General features: G+C 44.3%; 8 protein-coding genes across 8 annotated transcripts; 2 read left to right on the top strand and 6 right to left on the bottom strand.

Moving 5' to 3' along the window:
* Window positions 1-10: 10 nt before the first annotated feature.
* Window positions 11-365, bottom strand: CYBJADRAFT_175124 (uncharacterized protein; the record flags this gene model as incomplete). The annotated part of the gene is made up of 1 exon (XM_020216663.1): window positions 11-365. A coding segment is annotated over one exon (355 nt), but the record flags the coding sequence as incomplete, so codon positions are not given.
* Window positions 366-1,962: 1,597 nt separating this feature from the next.
* CYBJADRAFT_175123 (pleiotropic drug resistance family ABC transporter) lies at window positions 1,963-6,495 on the bottom strand (the record flags this gene model as incomplete). Its single annotated transcript, XM_020216662.1, has 1 exon — window positions 1,963-6,495. One exon carries the CDS (start codon window positions 6,493-6,495, stop codon window positions 1,963-1,965), a length of 4,533 nt encoding a protein of 1,510 aa, XP_020068423.1.
* A 2,026-nt stretch (window positions 6,496-8,521) lies between these two features.
* Window positions 8,522-9,484, bottom strand: TES1 (palmitoyl-CoA hydrolase; the record flags this gene model as incomplete). Its single annotated transcript, XM_020213005.1, has 1 exon — window positions 8,522-9,484. One exon carries the CDS (start codon window positions 9,482-9,484, stop codon window positions 8,522-8,524), a length of 963 nt encoding a protein of 320 aa, XP_020068422.1.
* Window positions 9,485-9,829: 345 nt separating this feature from the next.
* Window positions 9,830-13,027, bottom strand: CYBJADRAFT_169427 (C-1-tetrahydrofolate synthase). Its single transcript, XM_020215766.1, has one exon. The coding sequence runs from the start codon at window positions 12,888-12,890 to the stop codon at window positions 10,068-10,070; it is 2,823 nt and encodes a 940-aa protein (XP_020068421.1). The 5' UTR covers window positions 12,891-13,027; the 3' UTR covers window positions 9,830-10,067.
* A 190-nt stretch (window positions 13,028-13,217) lies between these two features.
* ESS1 (peptidylprolyl isomerase ESS1) lies at window positions 13,218-14,018 on the bottom strand (the record flags this gene model as incomplete). The annotated part of the gene is made up of 2 exons (XM_020217422.1): window positions 13,784-14,018; window positions 13,218-13,703 (listed from the first exon to the last, which is right to left on the bottom strand). Exons 1-2 carry the CDS (start codon window positions 13,784-13,786, stop codon window positions 13,218-13,220), a joined length of 489 nt encoding a protein of 162 aa, XP_020068420.1. The 5' UTR covers window positions 13,787-14,018.
* A 421-nt stretch (window positions 14,019-14,439) lies between these two features.
* CYBJADRAFT_175119 (M1 family metallopeptidase) lies at window positions 14,440-17,379 on the top strand (the record flags this gene model as incomplete). Its single annotated transcript, XM_020216661.1, has 2 exons — window positions 14,440-14,459; window positions 14,802-17,379. The coding sequence occupies 2 exons, from the start codon at window positions 14,440-14,442 to the stop codon at window positions 17,377-17,379; spliced, it is 2,598 nt and encodes an 865-aa protein (XP_020068419.1).
* Window positions 17,380-17,665: 286 nt separating this feature from the next.
* On the top strand, window positions 17,666-19,102 carry CYBJADRAFT_175118 (uncharacterized protein; the record flags this gene model as incomplete). The annotated part of the gene is made up of 1 exon (XM_020216660.1): window positions 17,666-19,102. The coding sequence occupies one exon, from the start codon at window positions 17,666-17,668 to the stop codon at window positions 19,100-19,102; it is 1,437 nt and encodes a 478-aa protein (XP_020068418.1).
* A 27-nt stretch (window positions 19,103-19,129) lies between these two features.
* Window positions 19,130-20,181, bottom strand: HIF1 (Hif1p; the record flags this gene model as incomplete). The annotated part of the gene is made up of 2 exons (XM_020216659.1): window positions 19,130-19,153; window positions 19,228-20,181. The coding sequence occupies 2 exons, from the start codon at window positions 20,179-20,181 to the stop codon at window positions 19,130-19,132; spliced, it is 978 nt and encodes a 325-aa protein (XP_020068417.1).
* Between the last annotated feature and the right edge of the window lie 250 nt (window positions 20,182-20,431).

Raw genomic sequence — 20,431 nt, 5'->3', positions numbered from 1 at the left:
TAGGCAATACCAAACGAATAGTTCTGGTAGTGTGCCTCATCTTTATCCATGAACGCTCTAATGTTCTTAATCCAGTACCGTGAAGAGAAATCTGGATTATCCGGGTTCAGACGAGGGTCCAGCTCCTCCAGGTCGTCCCCCATAGGGTTGACACCAGGTGCAATTGTAGACGCTGTGGAGAGCGCTCTTGATAAAACAGAACCAGAATCTGACTCCTCAGAGCTGCTGCCACTGACAACGTCAGACATTGGAGTCAACGCTCTCGCCAACTCCTGGATCTGACCTTCAACTTGGGCATCTAGCCCCTTGTAATGGGCAGAACGTCTCTCTGCAGCAGGGTCGGTACTGTCTAGAGTATCACCCATAGTGAACAATACATCAGCGTCAAGTAGGAGAGGTGGGTGTATCACTTCTGCGGGCATAAGGGTTTAGTATCAGTAAGGAGTGAGTAAACGAGTGTATTCCACCTTTTAATAAGACCTTTGGCCCCTGTTCTTGTGCCTTCCCCCGTTGTTTGTTTACATGGAACAACGACGTAATGACACGCAAAGACACACACACGACACTGCGTGAAGAAACAACGTACTTTACGAGCTCCGAGTGTCCGAGTTCCAAGCAAACTATCAGACGCAAGATTGTAGGTCATCCTTCGTAACTCAGAGACAGTCTGTTGGCATATTTCTAAAGATAGTAGCGGCCATACTATTGGTTACGATTCCGTCAGCCTGGTTGTTGTTTTTGTGACTTGCCTGTATGTTTTTTGTGGCTTCAGTTATCCGTGGGGGCTGTGATGTTTGTTTACCTTTTCAAACAGTGTAGTACTAAGCCATAATCGGAGAGTCAAAACATATGGCAGTAAAATGTTGACAGAAGACGAAATACACAGTATCGAGGGTCCTGTTGTTGGATTTAGTGAGCTCAGATTACGATGATGACGAGGGAAGTAGGCATACCAGTGCTCGCTGCACAGGACCGCAGGGTGGCGTGCTAGGGTCTGATTCGCAGAAAACAGCCCTGCGCAAGGCATTGTATTTTATGCTGTTCAGGGTTTAGCTCATAAATTCCAAAAATGATGATGTCACAATGTCTTACACAGTCAACAACTGAACGGTTATTGACACTGTTCCCTTCCGCTTCAAGTGCGTGCTAAACGTTACCCGTAATATGGAGTAATATCAAGATAATTCTCAATCAATATGGTATGAAAAAAATAAGATAACAAGGGTAGTTCGTAAGAGCTTAGACAGGAAATACAACGGTTCAGAGAGTCCGTGGAAACCATTGTAGAAAACACCAGAATCTTTACAGTTCATGATGGAAGTTGTTCCAATAAATCATAACAGTGGCGTAACAAGTGTTAAGTGCTACAGTAGCTTACATTTCGGTTAATCCAGTAATAAATATGAAGCTCGAGTCCAAAGGTCGAAAATCACAACTTGAAAGTACGTGGACGTTGGAATACATGACATCCCAATTAGGAAGGCCTGGGTTAGGCAGTGCCCTGACTTTGATTCCAGTGACTGGGGAAGAGATGCAGAAAGAAATGTCAGGAAGTGGAGGTAGAACACCTCGCAAAAGGACTTAAACAGTCTGTTTGCCTTCGCCTCGAAGAACCACTTAGTCAAGTCTAAATACCGTCACATCAATAGAAGCATCACTCCTAAGAGCAGTAATTGATACTGTGATTCAAATTCACGACAAACAAAACGTCACAGTATTAGATTGTTCTGCCTTTCTTTGCAGTAGTTTGGTGGCAAGTAGTCGGTCAAGCGTAGTTAGTTAAGCACAGTTCATAATCAGTTTGCATGAGTTCAATAGCCGGTTAAATGTGAGGTCTAGATGCAGTTTATGAATCACTGCATACATATCAAAGATTAGAATTAAAAAGTCAAGGTATATTTGGTATCGATAATTTACAAATTTGTACGTATTAGACACGGCGAAGCTCTCACTCACAGGCAATCAATCAGAAGAAGCCTTCTCCATGTTGCTTTCAACTTCCTTGCCTTCACCAACAGAGGTAGTTGCCTCTGGTTTTTCATCCTTCACTCTATTTCTCTTCTTTGGAACTCTTGCTAACCAGTAGAACAACAAAGCTCCGACAATGTTAATAACAATGTAGGCACAGAAAATACCAAGGTTTCTCCATTTACGGCTGTAAGAACAACTGATGCTGCTCAAAAAGGCATTGGTGCTGGACATTGGACACAAACCACACTCAGAGGTTGCAGAGCCATCAACCAAGTACCCTGTTCCAGCAGCTTCAATGTAGTCACTGAGATATTCTGAACAAGTCGTATTGCTGTCTGGTGGGTTCAAAACTCTCAATTCAGCCTGTGAACATGTAACTTGGGCGTTACCCAAAGCGTTGGACAAGAAGCCATCGATATAATAAGTGAATGGTGACACTCTGTACATGAAGATCCAGAAACCTGGTAAAGCATCAGGCCCGACAAGAACACCACAGAACGTCAAACACAAGGTGAAACACAACATCGCAACATTACCAGCGGAGTCTGCAAGTTGCAATGGAGCAACACACAGAGAACCAAATGTTCCCATATAAACGAAGAACAAACAACTAAAGAACCAGGCATAGGCACCTCTTTGGTTCACTTGGTCTGTTGGTTCGGCATTATGGTAGAAACCTGCTGGATAGTAGAAGACAAAGTAAGCAATGGTACCAAGTACAACGTTCCATGGGATATCAGCAACAATCTGAGCAGCCATGAAGGCCTTCCAAGAAAAGGTCTTAGAAGGACGTTCTCTCACTTCGTACAAATCTCTTTGAGAAACAAACATAGGCAACTGCTGCTGAATCATTGGGTTGAAGATGGTCAAGAACATGAAAAGTGCAAACATCTGGTTCTGTAAACCTTGTATACTTAAATCAGCATCAAAGAAGACAAATCCAATGAATATACAGGACGAAATTGACAAGAACAGCTTAGCCCAAGCAAAACTTGGTGTTCTCCAATACAATTGCAACACTCTTTTCAACACAATAACAAACTGATAAGGAATGGATGTGGCAAACTCTTCCTTTCCAACAGTTGAGTCATAAGGTAACTTCACAAGCTCCTTTTCCATATAGTCAAGTTCTTTCAACACCTCCTTACGCTCATCAGATTCCAACCAAACTTGATGGTAGTCTTGGTTAGCATGAGAACCAGGAGCAGCACCAATGACATGAAGCATCCATTCAGCTGGGTTAGCTTCAGGTGGACACTTTGGAGAGCCGTGGCTTTCAAAGTAGTCGATCAAGGCTTGACAGTTCTTACCCAAATCACCGAAGTAGATAGTACGACCACCTCTAGCCAAAAACAACAATCTGTCAAACTCTTGCATCAAGATGGCTGAAGGCTGGTGAATGGTACACAAGATGGCCTGTCCATGATTGGCAAGCTTTCTCATCAACTGACAAATCGACCAAGCAGTTTGGGAGTCCAAACCAGATGTTGGCTCATCGAAGAACAGCAGAAGCTTTGGCTTAGCAGCAAGCTCAACACCAATGGACAGTCTCTTTCTCTGCTCAACGTTCAAACCTTCACCAGCAACACCGACAACGGCATCAGCATACTTCTGCATATCCAAGATCTTGATGACTTCTTCAACGTACTCGTCCTTCTCTTGTTTAGGAACAGATGATGGCTGTCTCAAGTAAGCAGAGAATCTCAGTGCTTCACGAACAGTAGCGGTTTCCAAATGCAAATCTTGTTGCTGGACGTAACCAGTAGATCTCTGGAAAGAAGAGTCTCTCAAGTGGCCATTGACAAACATACTACCGGTGACAACACCCATAGTGACACGACTAGCGAGGACATCCAACAAGGTAGTCTTACCAGCACCAGATGCACCCATCAGGGCAGTCAGAGTACCAGGCTTGACCCAACCATCGACACCAGATAAAATCTCACGGTATTCAGACTTGATCTTCACGGTATAGTGGACATCTCTCCAGTGGAAGATGTCCTTACCAGCTTGAATAGCATCAACATTGACGTCCTCCTCCTCAGGAGCTTCAGTGATATCACGCTCTTTACCAGCCTCAAGATCGTTCTTGGCCTTGTCCTTCTTAAGCTGTTTCAAAGTAGAACTTTGGAACAACAAGATCTCACCCTTTTGCTTTGCAGACTCATTGAACTCCGCAAACAACATGTAGGCAGCAAGTAAAGCAACCATGAAACCAATAACGATACCGACGTTTCTCCACTTGTGTCCGTGAGTGTATTCAAATGCAACATTCAAATAGATAGTACCATTGACATATGTTTCACCAGCGGACGCACCAACAGCATTACAAACCCAAGAGTCTGAAGGCCAAGATGGATTATCAGCTGGGTTTCCCGGAATATAGGACGAACACTCAAAGATTCTGTTGTAAAACTCATTGACCATTAATGACTCAAAGGCATATGCCATAGGATCCAAGTAGTTAATCCATCTGCACCAGCCAAGCATATAGTTGATTGGAATGGTGAACCCTGTAAACAAGATCATCGCCAACATGATGACATGGGCTGGCACCAACGCTTGTGGCAAGGTGGAAGACATGGACCCAATCAATCTGAAGAAATGAGACATTGTCAAAGTGGCCAAGATATTAACAAACAGATAAAAGAAGAAATTTCCTGGCTCTCTTCTAAAGTTAACCATAAAGTAGTAAATCAGATTGAAGAACAAGGATGTGAACAGCTTGAAAGGTAACTGAGAAGTGACAGAGGCCAGTGCATCAGCAGCAGGATGATATAGACCATAACCCTTGTGCTTTTCCACAATTGGTCTGGCTTCGAAAAGAGACATAATCTCCAAGAAAGATTGGAAACCGTTGAACAAAACAGCGAAGAACATTGAAGCACCTCTGTAGTAGAAAGAGGATGTGTTAGATGGTAAATTGTAGAAAATGGAAGATAAAACCAACGCCATAAGCGAATTGGACAAGACTGAGAAAGCGTGAAATCCAATGTCATTACGAATTCTTTGAAACTCACGAGTCAGTAGATATCTTGTCTGCATGAAGAAAGACACAGTGTATGGGGATGATTTTCTCATATGATTAGATTGTCTAGCATGTTTTGAAGCATAGTATTCGCTAGATTGGTTGGTTTGTTCATTCTGGGAGATAGTAGCATCGATTTCCTTCACCAAGAAAGAGTACTCCTGAGAGGCTTTCCAATAAGCTTCAAACTCCTTTGCAGTTCTTGGTACCTTGTCTTCATAACCCTTTCGAGGAACACGTTCCCTTGGAGATGTAACGGAGGTTAAGAAATCAGCTGTGGTTTGACGTTGTGGACATTCCCAGCCCATTTTGAGGAAATATTGCTTGGCCTCGTCTGCTCTACCGAAGAAGATCTGGTAGCCATCGTACAACACTGACACCTTGTCGAACAAATCGTAAGCATCTTGAGAACATTGATAGATGGCAATGATAGCGGTGGTATCCAAAACATCAGCAGATGTTCTCAGGGCTCTGATGAACTCCAGAGCTGTCGCAGCATCCAAACCTCTGGTGGCATTATCCCAACATTGTAACTTAGCACCAGCAAGAGACACCTCAGCGATGGAGACTCTCTTTCTCTCACCACCGGAGACACCACGAACCAGTTCAGAACCAACCTTTGTGTTCTTGGTATGTAGCAAACCGTAAGTGGCCATGTAGACGTTTGTCATGGCAGCAGCAAAGTCCTCTCTGGAAATTCCTGGAATTCTGTTTTGAGGAGTTCTAAACTTTGCTGCAGTGTACAGCGTCTGCCAAACGGTTAAATGAGGGAAATGGATATCAGACTCAGCATTGTACACAACATCACCTCTAAAGTGTTTTTTAATTTCATTTGGAGAAAGCCCATCGTATGATATCTTTGATTCCTCGCCGATATCGAAACCGTGGGTATTGGAAGCAATCGACTTCAGCAGAGTTGTACAACCAGAGCCAGGTCTACCAAGAACAACAACAACTTCACCGGGCTTAATCAGTCCATCCATAGGCTTCAAGATATCGAACTGTGACTTGGCCTTTTGAGTCTTGGTTGTAAAAAACTGTTTAGCATACATCTTTGCAAACTTGTAAGGAGCATTGAGAGTTGTGGTTTGGTAGTCAGCGTCAGTTGCTTCACCCGAGGCTCTGAGGTTCTTGTAGGCAATACCAAACGAATAGTTCTGGTAGTGTGCCTCATCTTTATCCATGAACGCTCTAATGTTCTTAATCCAGTACCGTGAAGAGAAATCTGGGTTATCAGGGTTCAAACGAGGGTCCAGCTCCTCCAGGTCTTCTCCCATAGGGTTGACACCAGGAGCAATTGTGGACACCCTCGAAAGCACTCTTGATAATGCAGATTCACCATCTGACTCATTTTGACCTTCTTGGAACGCAACCTCCGACTTCTGAGTCAGAGTTCTCACAAGGTCCTGAATCTGACCCTCAACTTGAGAATCGAAACCATGGTAGCGGTCAACACTCTCTACACTGGAGTTGTCGTTGCCGGAATGATCACTCATAGTAAAGTCCCAGCCAATGCGTAGAGTTTGGTAGCAACGTTTTTGTTCTGTTGTTATTAAGAGAACCTTCTACTCGTAAAGTGGCAAAAAACTGTGCAATAGTGGGATTCTGACGGGCTTTTATTCCCTCCAAGTAACTTCTTCCTTCAAATTCCTCCTATACGCCGACTTTGTTTACGTCCTGCTCGCCTGTGTTGTTTTCTTTTTTACCCTTTCGCTTTGCATCCGCTGTTTTCTTGCTGGACATATTTGCTGTCGGGTAATTGAAGAGAAAAACATAATACCGAGCACCGAGATGAGAAGGAAGAAGGCGAGTTTATGTCATAAACGTTACCGAATTTCGAGACCAAGCGGCCAAAGGTTGTTTGTATTGCTTTGCATTTGCGGATTCGATAGGAAATGCTTAGTTTGCCTTCAAGCTGTTCAAATAAATTGGATGTGTGTTGAATATACGTGCTGATCCAGCTTGCCATTGTGTCTGTGACTGTATTATTTGGACATTTCCCCGATTGTTTGGCCGGTACAGTCTTTGTCTCATTTAACCAGGAGCCCACCGGGCAGTGCACATGGTCTCGTCCGCCCACTCGCTGTTGACGGTCGCACAATCGTGCTCAGATCAGCGCCACTTTAAGAACACTTTAATAACTATACAGGACAAATATTATTAGTAAAGGCACACAGCCATACGGGAACATTGTGTTTTACTGAAATCCATTGGCCAGAGCTTTATTTTTGCGTCGGGGATTCGGGAATTTACACGCTCATTTAGGATATCAAAGCCGTCCCCGAGAATTAATACTGCTATTCCTGTCTCTATCTTGGCCCAGGAAGTTAAACATTACAATTGTAGTTGTTAAACACACTCGTCTGTTATGAAGCCTTGAGACACAAGGGTTTTGCAAATCAGCGTGTAGTTTCAAGCACTGTAACTGTAATTGCTTATCAGGATGTTTTCATTGGCGTACTACATATGCCATCAAGTTTAACGCCGTCATGTACGGTGAAGTATTTACAGTTATAGATCCGAAGGCACTTGGGAAGATGAAGTTGATCTTACATAGGCGTGTCGCTTAGAATTGCAAAGTAATATGGGGATCGTGTTTGTCAGAAACCAAACAAGTTGAGGTAAACCAGGTCGGGCAAATCGACAGAGCCAATTGTATGTTAGTCTTCAGTAGCACTCTTATGCGTTTTGTATGGAGCGCTAGTCTTTTGAACGGAATTCTCTTTTTTGCACAGCCGGTCCGCCGCTGCAAATTTGACTCAAAAGGAGATGCAACAAGGACAAACTACAATTTATAGTAGAGGCCATCGGATAAACATCAACAAGCTTGTAAATTATACATTTTGGCGGTGTAGTCAATCCATTGACAGCCTGCTTGCCAATAACAAGCACAGTCCAAATAAGAGTCCAAGTATATACATTGGCCTGAAAAGAACGGTATCCATATTTGTTACCGCATGTCAAGACGTCATGTATCCACAGCTCGGGGTGTCTCAGCTATTCGAGGTTCCGAGGTCCGAGAGGTAGATATTATTAGTTCACACAGCCACATGCAAAACGAAAGATGCTGACAAAAAGAGATCAGTAAACGAGTATAGGCTATCATAGTCAACAAACGATGATCTTTGGAGCATATTGGTAGCAATTAGGGATCATTTACTTTTGAAGTTTGGAAATGACATCACTTGCAAGCTTGCAGAAGGACTGCTCGGAAGTTTCTCGAGCTGGGATTATGGGACGGTTTTAACGGTATTAGGGCGTACATCTCCGAATGTCAACCTGGCTGGCGGGATTAGATATCACTAGCCTATACCAGAGCTTGAAGATTAGACAACTTTCTTCTGTTTCAATGTCGTTTTTAATAAAAATTCAGCAAGCTGTTTCAATATCAAACCTATTTCCGAAAAAAAGTGATAGATGCCGGGGGTACTGGAAAAACTCATCGATTGAACCAGCTACAAAGTGTTGATGAATATATAAAAAAAAGCTTGACTCTCATGCGAAATAACGATGCTTGCCCGTTCAAAGCTTTGCCTTTGCCTTTAGAAGTTCATCATCGATCACAACGAGCCCCTCCTGGACAACACTGGCAACCAACTCCTTGGTGTCCTTTTCATAAAAAGCTGCATACAGCAACTTTCTAGAGTCCCCAGACTGTGGATGTTCAATATGGTACATGTTCCAGTCATTAACGGTTGGTTGTTTGTGGAAATAGATCGTATGGTCCAAACTGACACTGAATTTAGTGCTGTGCATTGGCCTCTTGTGGAATTTGCCCACGGTTAACAACAGGAACGAATCAGAGTAATATGCCATTGCGACGTAATTGAACAACGGGTCCACAACTGGCTTACGAAGTCTGATGAACCAATCAACGTCAATCTCATTAGGAGCCTTTTCAAAATCCGGATGCTCCTCCAGCGTGACCCATAAATCTGGCGGGAATCTATACTCCAGCGGACCCTTTGTGAACCTGTTGAAATAGTCACCAACTTTTGTCAATACGGACTCCTTAGCCACTCCTGGATCCACAACACCACGCTTGAACGATTCCAACGGATCTAGAAACTTGTTGAAATCAACGTTTGGCATCGGCGCAGAATGTTTCAGCTCCTTCTTCCTCTGCTGCTCCTCCTGGTCTCGAACTCTCGCAAACGATATCGTCTCGATAAACACCAGCGTATCGTCTTGATAAGCCTTCACCTGCCGCGATATGAAGCTCTTACCGTCTCTCAACCTCTCAACGTGGTACATAATGTCCTTCTTCCCATCACCACCGCTGATGAAGTAAGAGTGTAGCGAATGTGGTACAAACTTATCAGGAACGGTCTTCATAGCAGCCCACAGCGACTGCGACGCCAACGTTCCCCCAAACACACCACGAGCGCCTGGCGGCACGTACAGCCTCTGCGTATTGGTGAAAACGTCTCGTTGGACTTCTCTCAGCCTAAGCGTCTCTTCTAAATTCGGGCGGAACTCTGGCATCTTCACCTTCGGCAACCTCAGCAGCTTGGTGATACTCATCGCAGGGGAAAGAAAGTCAGAGGTTAAATAGATAAATTCTTCAACTCCGTATACTCCAATTAATTATAACCGCGGTGACAAATTGCAGAGCCTGTAAAGAGGGCCTGTTTTATAAGCTGTGCAGGCAGAGCTCTCCCCCCTCTCCCCGTCTGTAAATAAGCGGTGTGATTTGCTCACTGGCCTCCCTGCGCACTGGCTGGCCTGCTCTAATTTCCCTTTCAAGCGCCGGCCTGTGGGTTTCGGTGGTGGTGGCCGGTGGGGCGGAACGGCCTGGGGGTTCCTCCTCGGCTCACCAAGCAATGTTCTCCGCACAATGTTTACACAGCTTTCACGGGTTTCACTACTCTGTACGCCTAAACTGAACATCATTTGGACATTAAATAATTGTTGAAAACGTTCTACTTGTGGATGGCAATATATAACTTTCTATATCGTTGGGATCATTCGTCCGTGGTTTAAAGTGGAATGGGCCCAATTGTTGAAAAGAGGCTCATCTCGGACGCATTAGAGAAACAGCAAAAGGGCGAGACACTGTGAGGGAGAACTAGAACAAACCTTCAATCTCGCCATCCTCTGTAACTTCAACGTTCATGAAACCACAGTGTGTTGGCAAACCTGGGATGGTTTGGATCTCAGCCGCAAGGGCGTAGAGGTAACCGGCACCAATTGATGCTCTGACATCACGGATTGGGAACTTGAAGCCTGTTGGAACACCTTTCAAGCTGGCGTCATGAGACAATGAGTATTGGGTCTTTGCAATACAGATTGGCAGCTTGTCAAAGCCTTGCTTAGTGTATAGTTCAATCTTCTTAGCAGCCTCTGGCAGGAGCTCAACCTCACCGGCGCCGTACATCTTCTTAGCAATCGCATCAATCTTAGCCTCGACAGATTGGTCCAGGTCGTAGAGGAACTTGAACTCCTTTGGAGCATTTGAGGCCTTGATGACACCTTCAGCCAAAGCAACGGCACCTTTACCACCTTCTTCCCAGTGGTTAGAGACAATGGCGTCAAGGGCGCCAGCTTCAAGGGATGCCTTTCTAATCACCTCGTGTTCACGGTCAGTATCAGAGCTCATCTTGTTGATAGCAACGACAACTGGAAGACCGTACTCTCTGGCGTTAGAAATGTGCTTCTTCAAGTTTTCGCAGCCCTTCTCCAAGAACTCCAAGTTCTCTGTCAAGTACTCCTGTGGCAGTGGAGCACCGGCCTTGACTTCAGCACCACCTCCGTGAACCTTCAGTGCTCTAACAGTGGCAACGATAACGACAACGTCTGGGATGAGACCAGAGGATCTGGCCTTGATGTTGATGAATCTCTCACCACCCATTGTGAAGTCGAAACCTGCCTCAGTGACAACGTAACCGTCCTGGTCCTCTGGGTTGGATGGGTTTGTACCGGCAAGTTTCAAGGCCATCTTATCAGCCAACACAGAGTTGGCACCGATGGAGATGTTGGCGAATGGACCAGCATGGATGAAGACTGGAGTACCTTCCAAAGTTTGCATAATGTTTGGCTTGATAGCATCTTTCAACAATGCGGTCAACGCACCGGCAGCACCGATATCCTCACATGTGATTGGAACACCGGCTTTAGAGGATGCAACAACGATACGACCAAGTCTCTCTCTCATGTCCATGAGGGAGTTCGACAGAGCAAGAATGGCCATACATTCGGAAGCAACAGAGATATCGAATCCTGTCTTTCTTGTGAATCCACGCTCAGTTGGTGCTTCACCAATGGTGATACCACGGAGGAATCTATCGTTCATATCAACAACTCTTCTCCATGTAATCGTATCTGGATCAATGTCCAATCTAGCAAATTGGGTGATCTCCTCTGGTGTTAAATCATCTGGATTGGTCTTGTCAATACCCAACTTTTCCAATCTTCTAAGCATAGACTTGGTGAATGTTCTAACGCCCTTCTTAGCTGGCACCAATCTCTTGTACAAAGCAGCGTCCTTTTGCGTGGACTCATGGAACATTCTTGTGTCGATAGCAGCGGCCAACAAGTTGTTTGCCATGGAGATCGCATGAATATCACCAGTGACGTGCATGTTGAACTCGTCCATTGGGATAACTTGAGAATAACCACCACCAGCAGCACCACCTTTGATACCGAAAGTTGGACCCATAGAAGGCTGTCTAACGTTTGCAAAAGCTCTCTTGTGCAAATGAGCACCAAGAGCCTGGGCAAGACCGACAGTAGTGGTGGACTTACCTTCACCCAATGGTGTTGGTGTAATACCTGTAACCAAGATGTACTTACCATTCTTTTTGTTCTTCAAACGATCAAGCAGTTCCAATTTAACCTTGGCCTTTGATGAACCATAAGGCTCCAATTCAATAGGCAGGATACCAGCTTCTGATGCTACCTCTGTGATGTGCTTTGGAGTTTGATCTCTTGAAATCTCGTAATCTGATGGAACAGGTTTTTTCAACTCCAATGGCAATGGGTTGTCAAAGAAGTTGTCAGACTTTCTGGAAGCCTCGTAGAATCTCTTTGCAGCAATAATGACGTTATCAAGCAACATGGCCACGGTCATTGGGCCAACACCACCTGGAACTGGGGTCAGCTTTGAAGCCACTTCCTTAGCAGTCTCGAAATCAACGTCACCAACCATTCTGGAGCCGGACTTCTTTGTTGCATCATCAATGAAGTTGGTACCAACGTCGATGACAACGGCGCCCTGTTTCAACCATTCGCCCTTGATGTAGTTTGCCTGACCAATAGCAGCAACAACGATATCAGCGTTCTTCAAGTGCTCTTCAATGTTTTTGGACTTGGAATGCAATGTAGTAACAGTAGCGTTGGCGTTCTTCAGCAGAGTAGCAACTGGGGAGCCGACAATCTCGGATCTACCCAGGACAACGGCATTGGAGCCCTCGATGGTGACATCAGATCTGTTCAAGAGTTCGATGATTCCCTTTGGGGTACATGGGATGAAGTTTGGCTCACCACCCTTCTTGTACAGCTCGCCAACGTTGAAAGGTCCAAACCCGTCAACGTCCTTATCAGCAGAGACAGCACCAGTGATCTTGATCTCGTCCAAGTGCGCAGGCAAAGGCAATTGCACCAAGATACCATGGACAGACTCATCATTGTTCAGACTTGTAATCTCCTTGAGCAGCTCAACCTGTGACACATCCTCCGGCATCACCTTGGCAACACAACTGATACCAGCCTCTGCAGCAGCCTTCAGCTTCATCTTGACATAGGTACTCGAGTCAGGTCTCGAGCCCACCTGGATGATGTACAACGTTGGGGTGAAAGTGGCATCCTTTGACTGAATCTCCGCAATTTCAGAATGGATACGCTCACGGATCTGTTGAGCAATGAGCTTACCGTCAATGATCTCAGCAGTCATCTTGTAAGCTTCCTTTTGCGCAGTTGTAGTTGTTGTGTATGGTTTTGGTGCTTCGCTTGGAGAGAACCTGACTGAAGAGGAGGAGGAAAAAAGGTGGGAAATCAGCTTAATTTTTTCTGCCCTGTGCTCGTTTCTCGATCATCTCCGTTGCACCGCGTTATCTGTGCAAAGGTGCCCGAGTCAGCTAATTTTTTCACATGTGATGCCTTTTTGTGTTTTGTTTTGTTTTGTTGTTGTGATTGTTGACTCGGGGGTGAGAATATTGGTAACTACAGTAACATAGGGTTTGGGAAGAGATTACATCATACTCTACTATACAGAGGCGGGTTAAGCTGTTCTCAGCACTAAATGAACACCGGAGTCTGTCTCCACAATGTCACTCATCTCACCAACGTCTAAGCCAAATGCAGCTTCCTCGAAAGCAGGTTGCATTTGACCTCTTTCGAAGAATCCCAAGTCACCGCCTCTCTTTGCGCTTGAGCAGTCCGATTCCGTGGTGGCAATCTGCTCCAGCGTTGCCTCACCGTTGAGTATTCTCTGCTGGTGCTGTTTCAGGATGTCAATTGCCTCTTGTTTTGATCTTGTGATGTGTTCTGATTTCCAAGACGCCGGGCGTCTTGACCCACTGTGCTTCACCAGCAGATGGCTTGCTCTGACCTTGGTTGGCTGGTTGTGATACTTGTTCAGCTGCTCCAGATCCGTGCCTGCGGGTGGTTCCCATACGGATTCCTTTGTAGATTGGTTGTAGTAGTACTCCCTGTTATGGGAGCGGGACATCTTGATTACCCATCCTGAAGGAAGACCTGTCGCCACCTGTCTCTGTCGTCAGTACTCGTTCTCCACATTCACGCGAGCCAGCTCAGCACGATGAAGTCATCACATCGCATACTCACCATGTGTTCGTTTATCGTTATCTAGATGCCGTTTAAATCAATCCCTCGTGGCACGTTTAGATCACCTTCCAACATTGAAAAAGTCCGAGGAAACTGTTTCGCCATCCCCCCTCCACCACCACCGTCGGTGCGAATGGTACACACAGCACATTTCGCGGCATCTGCCAGTGCAAGCCTGAGAATGTTGAAAAAGCCCATGGAGAAGTCTCTCCACTAAAAACGTGAACAGAACTCGCTACAGCAGATCGTTAGGAAAAGAAGATCTTTTCAATTGGAACTTCCATCGGAGCAATTGTACATACAGAGGCACCATAGGGCTCCACCTCTTCAAAGGTTCCTTTTTACCAACGTCTTCTTATCTTTTCAAACGGCTTCCTCCTCATCTTCCTGTGCTTCTTCACCGTCAAGATCGACAAAACCCGTACACACACACACACACACACAGACAAAGCCCTCCGCTCGCTGGTGAAAAATGACGTTCGGGAAACAGGCGCTAACGAGGATCTTCCCCCAGCTGAAAACGGCAACAACGCCGTTCAAATCTGTACTCTCTGCAACGACAAATAGAGCTATAAATTACAGAGCTTCGACTTGGACACATCAATTGAATCAGGTCCGTTTCGCTCATCAACATTCAGCAATGTGTCTCCGCAACCATGGCTTTGCCACAAAGTAAGTAATTGCCCCCCCCCCCTCTTCAAAGGGGAAGGCTATCTCCCCTTTGTAGGGGTGGTGGTTCCCATCCATTTTGTCGTGATGATGATTTGTGTTTGTGTCAAATAGTGTGCAATTGTGAGCATTAAACAGTTGATGAAACCGCCGAATCCGGTCCATCATTATAAGGATACGCGATTGATCTCGATTCGCCTTCCATCGAGATGTTTCCTCCTCTGTTGTTGTGCCTTTGTTGGCTCGCCACTCTGATGCCGTACTTTTGATACTGTCTTCACCCATTGCCCTCTCCATGTTGAAGCGACATCAGCCCATGTTATACAGGCTTTACTAACAATTCCAACAGCGTTCCAGCCGACCGTGAGGTGCTTCCATCAAACGTTAAACCATTGAAGTACTCGTTGACTTTGGATCCAAACTTTGAGACATTCAAATTCGGCGGTAACGTCAAGATCGACTTGGCGGTTAAGGAGGAGTCTGACTTTATCACTTTGAATTCTGTTGATATCGAGATCCACTCCGCTAAAGTTGGTGATTCCGTTGCAAAGAACATCTCATTTGATGAAGAGAAGCAGACTGTCACCTTCAAGTTTGACGAGAAATTCGCAGAGGGCACAACCATCACCGTTGATGTCGACTTTACTGGTATCTTGAACGACAACATGGCTGGTTTTTACAGATCTTCGTACGAAGAGAATGGTAAGACTAAATACTTGGCAACCACTCAGATGGAGCCAACTGATTGTCGCCGTGCATTCCCTTCTTTTGATGAACCTTCCTTGAAAGCTGAATTTGACGTCACCTTGGTCTCTGATGAACATTTAACGGCACTTTCCAACATGGATGTTAAAGAAGTGACCAAGTTGGAGAATGGTAGAAAGGCAACTACTTTCAACACCACTCCATTGATGTCAACCTATTTGGTGGCATTCATCGTTGGTGATTTGCGTTATGTTGAGAGTGACAAGTTTAGAATCCCAGTTAGGGTCTATGCTACTCCAGGTTTGGAACAACAAGGTCAATTTGCTGCCGATTTGACTGCAAAGACCTTGGACTTCTTTGAAAAGAAATTTGGTATTCAATACCCATTGCCAAAGATTGATAATGTTGCCATTGCTGATTTTAGTGCAGGTGCTATGGAAAACTGGGGGTTGATCACCTATAGAGTCGTTGACTTGTTGTTTGATGAGAAGACCTCAAACTTGGTTACAAAACAAAGAGTTGCAGAAGTTGTCCAACATGAGTTGGCTCATCAATGGTTTGGTAACTTGGTTACCATGGACTGGTGGGAAGGTTTGTGGTTGAACGAAGGGTTTGCCACTTGGATGTCATGGTTCTCTTGTAACGAGTTTTATCCAGATTGGAAAGTTTGGGAACAGTATGTGACAGATTCCTTGCAACAAGCTTTAGCTCTTGATGCTCTAAGATCCTCGCATCCGATTGAAGTTCCAGTTAAAAAGGCTGATGAGATTAACCAGATCTTTGACGCAATTTCTTATGCAAAGGGTTCTTCACTCTTGAAAATGATTTCTCGTTGGTTGGGCGAGGATGTCTTCATCAAGGGTGTTTCAAACTATTTGAAGAAGCACAAATACGGTAACACACAAACATCTGACTTGTGGGAAGCTTTGTCCGAAGCTTCTGGTAAGAATGTTGTTGAAGTTATGGACGTTTGGACCAAGAAGATGGGTTTCCCAGTAATTACCGTTACTGAGGATTCTGCCAACAACAAGATTCATGTTAAGCAGAACCGTTACTTGACAACAGGTGATGTCAAACCTGAAGAAGATGAGGTTATTTACCCTGTATTCCTTGGCTTAAAGACTGACAAGGGTACCGATGAGTCCATTGTCTTGAACACCAGAGAGAAATCTCTCACTTTGGATGGAGGATTAGGATTCTACAAGCTCAACGCTGACTCTGCTGGTATCTACAGAACCTCATACCCTGCAGAGCGTTGGATTCAATTGGGCAAAGATGGTTCTGAAGGTAAATTGTCTGTTGAGGATCGTGCAGGTTTGGTTGCAGATGCTGGTGCACTTGCTACCGCAGGTTATCAATCCACCGATAACTTGTTGAACTTGGTTAACGGTTGGAAACAAGAAACAAGTTTTGTTGTTTGGGATGAAATCATCACAAGAGTCTCTGCCATTAAGGCTGCCTGGATCTTCGAAGATAAGGCTACACGTGATGCTCTCACCAAGTTTATTCACTCTTTAGTTGCTGAAAAGGCCAACAAGCTCGGTTGGGAGTTCTCTGCCACTGACTCGTTCCAAGATCAAAGATTGAAGTCCTTGTTGTTTGGATCAGCGGCTTCTGCCAAGGACACGAAGGTTGAACAATTCTCCAAGGAGGCATTTGCCAAGTACATCGCTGGTGATAAGGATGCCATCCACCCTAACTTGAGAGCATCCATCTTTGGTGTTGTTGCTAGAACGGGTGGTGCCACTGAGTACGAGCAACTCTTCAATATTTACAGCAACCCTGTTTCTCCAGACGAAAAGATCACTGCTTTAAGAACCTTGGGTAGATTTGAAGATGAAGCTTTGATCCAGAGAACCCTTGGTTATTTGTTCGATGGTACTGTAAGATCCCAAGATATTTACATTCCAATGCAAGGTTTGCGTACACACCGTGCCGGTATTGAGGCCTTGTGGACATGGATCCAGGTCAACTGGGATGAAGTCACCAAGAGACTACCACCTGGCTTGTCCATGCTTGGATCTGTCGTTGCCATTGGTACATCTGGCTTCACATCCGATGCAAAGATCCAAGAGATCAAGAAGTTCTTTGAGAACAAGAGTACCAAAGGATTCAACCAATCTTTGGCTCAATCATTTGATACTATCAAGTCAAAGGCTTCCTGGGTCGCTAGAGACAACCAATCTCTCAACAAGTGGCTAAAGGAAAATGGCTTCAACTGAGTATGAACACTGATCTGTGCCCTATATAACAAGAAAAGAATTGATATTTTACTATGCCATCCATCATATTAGTGTATTCGGTTTGATCTCATTCAGTGTGAGAATCAACAGCTTTCAAGAGTTTGGAAAAGATTTGAAGTCAGCTTATAGCAGCGATCGCTGTGGTTACACAACATAGTTGAAGAACCCTGGCGGCTAATGGCTTAGCCGCTGGTAGTTAAAATGTAAACAAACAATATGATTTGTTTATTGTATTGCTGAGGTGTTGGACCCTACAGAGAAAGAGATGAAAGTAGATAGATTGACTGCGGCGGTTATCTATTTGAGTACAGTGGGAGCTTCTCTTTCTGGGTATCAATCGATATTCAACACGCTTTTACCTTCAAGGCTTCAAGGAAAAGACGTATTGGGGGTACAATCTGCAGTGAAGAGTGCTACAGGGCAATATCTCTATGCTGGTGAGTTTGAGACAGTTGAGGAGCTCGTGTTTGAGCTATTTGGTGACGTTGAAGAGTTGAAAAGATGGGATCCAAACGGACAGATAACGTTCACCGATTATTATTATCAAGATGGTATGACCATGCCTGTGGAGGCGATGGGCGAGCAGTTAGTAGCAGAGGTCTGGTTAGAACTTTGGAGGGTTTACAAGAAGTGCAAGAGGATATTCGAAATTTTGGAGAAGTTATCAGAAAAGGATTATGAAGCCGTATATGACTGTGTGTATCCGGGTGGTGAAGATGAAGAAGTGTATGAGAACATTGGTGATTTGAACTGGGATATCAAGAGTTTTCAGCTTGATGCTTTGAGCTTTGGAGACAATGACACAGATCGTATACAGCTTTCCAATGTGCCCTTGGTCGATGATCTCGATCTTGCGGTACTCTATTCCTCAGACCTTGGGACTTTTGAATTTGAAGTGCCTGTGGATTGGGGGTATAACTTGCCCTCTATCGAATCAGATGATACGGTCAATACTCAATTGATCAAACTACTCTTGAAGATTCCTTTTATTATCGTCAAAGTTATAGTACTTGTGATTTGGAACTTGATTGAGTTGAAAAAATTAGTGGAGTTGGCTGAGGCAAAGGCCGTCTTATGGATCATAAAGATTTTGATGAAGATATGCCATATAATCATGTTCATTAAGGATCAAATTGTTTTTGAGCTAAAGGTTATAGTTTGGACTTTCAAAACCAAGAAGCCGCTTATCAAAGCCATCCAAGTGCTCTTCCTCATTATCAAAAAGCTCAATCAATTGTTATGGATCGTTAAGGATTTACTCTACAGATACAAGTGGAAGATTTACTGGATCTTGAAAAGAGCCAAGAAGAAGTCAATATTTGTTGCTTTATACCTTGAGAAAGTTGTGTATGCAAAGTTGGATCTCCCAACAAAGGAGGAGAAGCAGTTTCCAAAGTTTTTTGATCCAAAGGATGAGTACGTTGATGGTGATTATTTCAAAGAGTTTGCACATTATCAGTATATCAAGCCTGGGAATTATAGGGATTTCTCAGATATGATAAGACGATCATTTCTCGTAGAGGAAGATTTGGAAATGGATGAAATTTGGGAACAAGTTAAAGAGGACGAGAGGGATCATTCAAAAGATGGGATAATATTTGATTATAAGGAGGAGTTTGGGTTCAACTCAGTACGGCTTGACTTGAAAAACATCGACAAACAGTACAAAAAACCTGTATTGACAAAGGACTTAAAGGACTGAAACTATTGCTTGGTCTTTTTATTAACATCAGTCTTTCCAGGTTTGATTTTTCTTTTTTTAACCATTGAGGTCAAATCGTTGACAGGTTGGGTAGATGTTGGTTTCTTTGTCTGTGGAGAACTAACAGCTTCACCGAGAATACCCTTCATAATTTCTTGCTTTTGCTGGTTAAAGATTTCGTTTGGATCTTTTTGTAAATCCTCCAGCCTGATCTCCAAATCTTTAACAACGTCTTTATTCTTTTCTGCATTTTCCGTATTTTGCTTTATAGATTCGATGGAAAGTTTCAGATGGGTAATCGCCTTGTCCTTTGATTCTTTATCATCAAAGTTGAACTCCAGGGCCAACGATAGCTTGTAATGGGCTTCACTTATCATGTTTGAATTGAACTGGTACAACGACTCTCTAACTTTGAGTAGGGATTCGAAATCGTCAGAAGCCTGTTTGAAGTTTTCAGTTTCCAGGGAGATTTCACCAAGCAGGTCGTAAATCTCCGAGAGTTTCAGCTTTGTTTGTATCACAGGATCTTGGGATTTATTAGCGTCTTGAGGAATATCATTAGTCATTCCTCCAATCTGGGATTCAAAAAGTGCACGAGCAAGGTCCAAGATCTCCCATGCAACTTCAAAATCTGATTGCTCTTCTTCCTCTTCATTAGTATCTTTCTTTTCGTCTTTTGCACCTTCTTCCTCTTCATCCTCTTCCTCGTCTTGTTTCTCTTCTTCTTCTTTAGCCGAATTTTCATCTTCATCCTCCTCCTCTGCTAATGGAACATCTTCGCTAAATGTGAACATCCCATTGGCATTCGATGGCTTTGCATCGGCATCTGTCCCAGCTTCTCCCTCCTTGTCATCTGTTGCATCAGGGTTGCCTCCAAACAACCCATTTCTCGACTGCGCCAGTTGGAAGAGAGCCTTTCCATACAACAAGAGAAGATCTGGGTCCTCTTCACCATCGTGATCTTGCGAATAGAGCTGACACGCTTCTCCGTAGTTCTCAATGGCAACTTCAAAGTTCTTGCTTGCGTAACTCTTCGCACCTTCTTCCAGCAACTTCTTGACCTCTGTAGAGTAAGACATTCTTCGAATACTTGGCTGTCCAACTTTTCTAGCCCAAAGACATATGTCCTGTATTCAAACATCCTTCCTCAAGCTTCAATATTGACCAGGTGAAAGTGACCCAATAGTTAACTTACCCGGCCTTCACGAAAATTAGTTATGAGCACCGTATCTATTTCCTGTTTCGGCCGCTTGTTTCAGACGCGTATTTTCTTTCCTTCCCCTTTGTTTTTGTGGTTTGTTTTTTTGTATGTGGTGTGCGTGAAGCCGA

This window comes from Cyberlindnera jadinii (genome assembly GCF_001661405.1).
Source record: "Cyberlindnera jadinii NRRL Y-1542 unplaced genomic scaffold CYBJAscaffold_17, whole genome shotgun sequence".
In the NCBI taxonomy this organism is placed as follows: Eukaryota; Fungi; Ascomycota; class Saccharomycetes; order Phaffomycetales; family Wickerhamomycetaceae; genus Williopsis; species Williopsis jadinii.
This window is presented reverse-complemented; position numbering and strand designations above follow the sequence as displayed.

What these genes read in the sequence shown, in the direction of transcription:
- CYBJADRAFT_169427 (XM_020215766.1), bottom strand. Translation starts at nt 12,890, where the DNA reads ATGACTGCTGAGATCATTGACGGTAAGCTCATTGCTCAACAGATCCGT.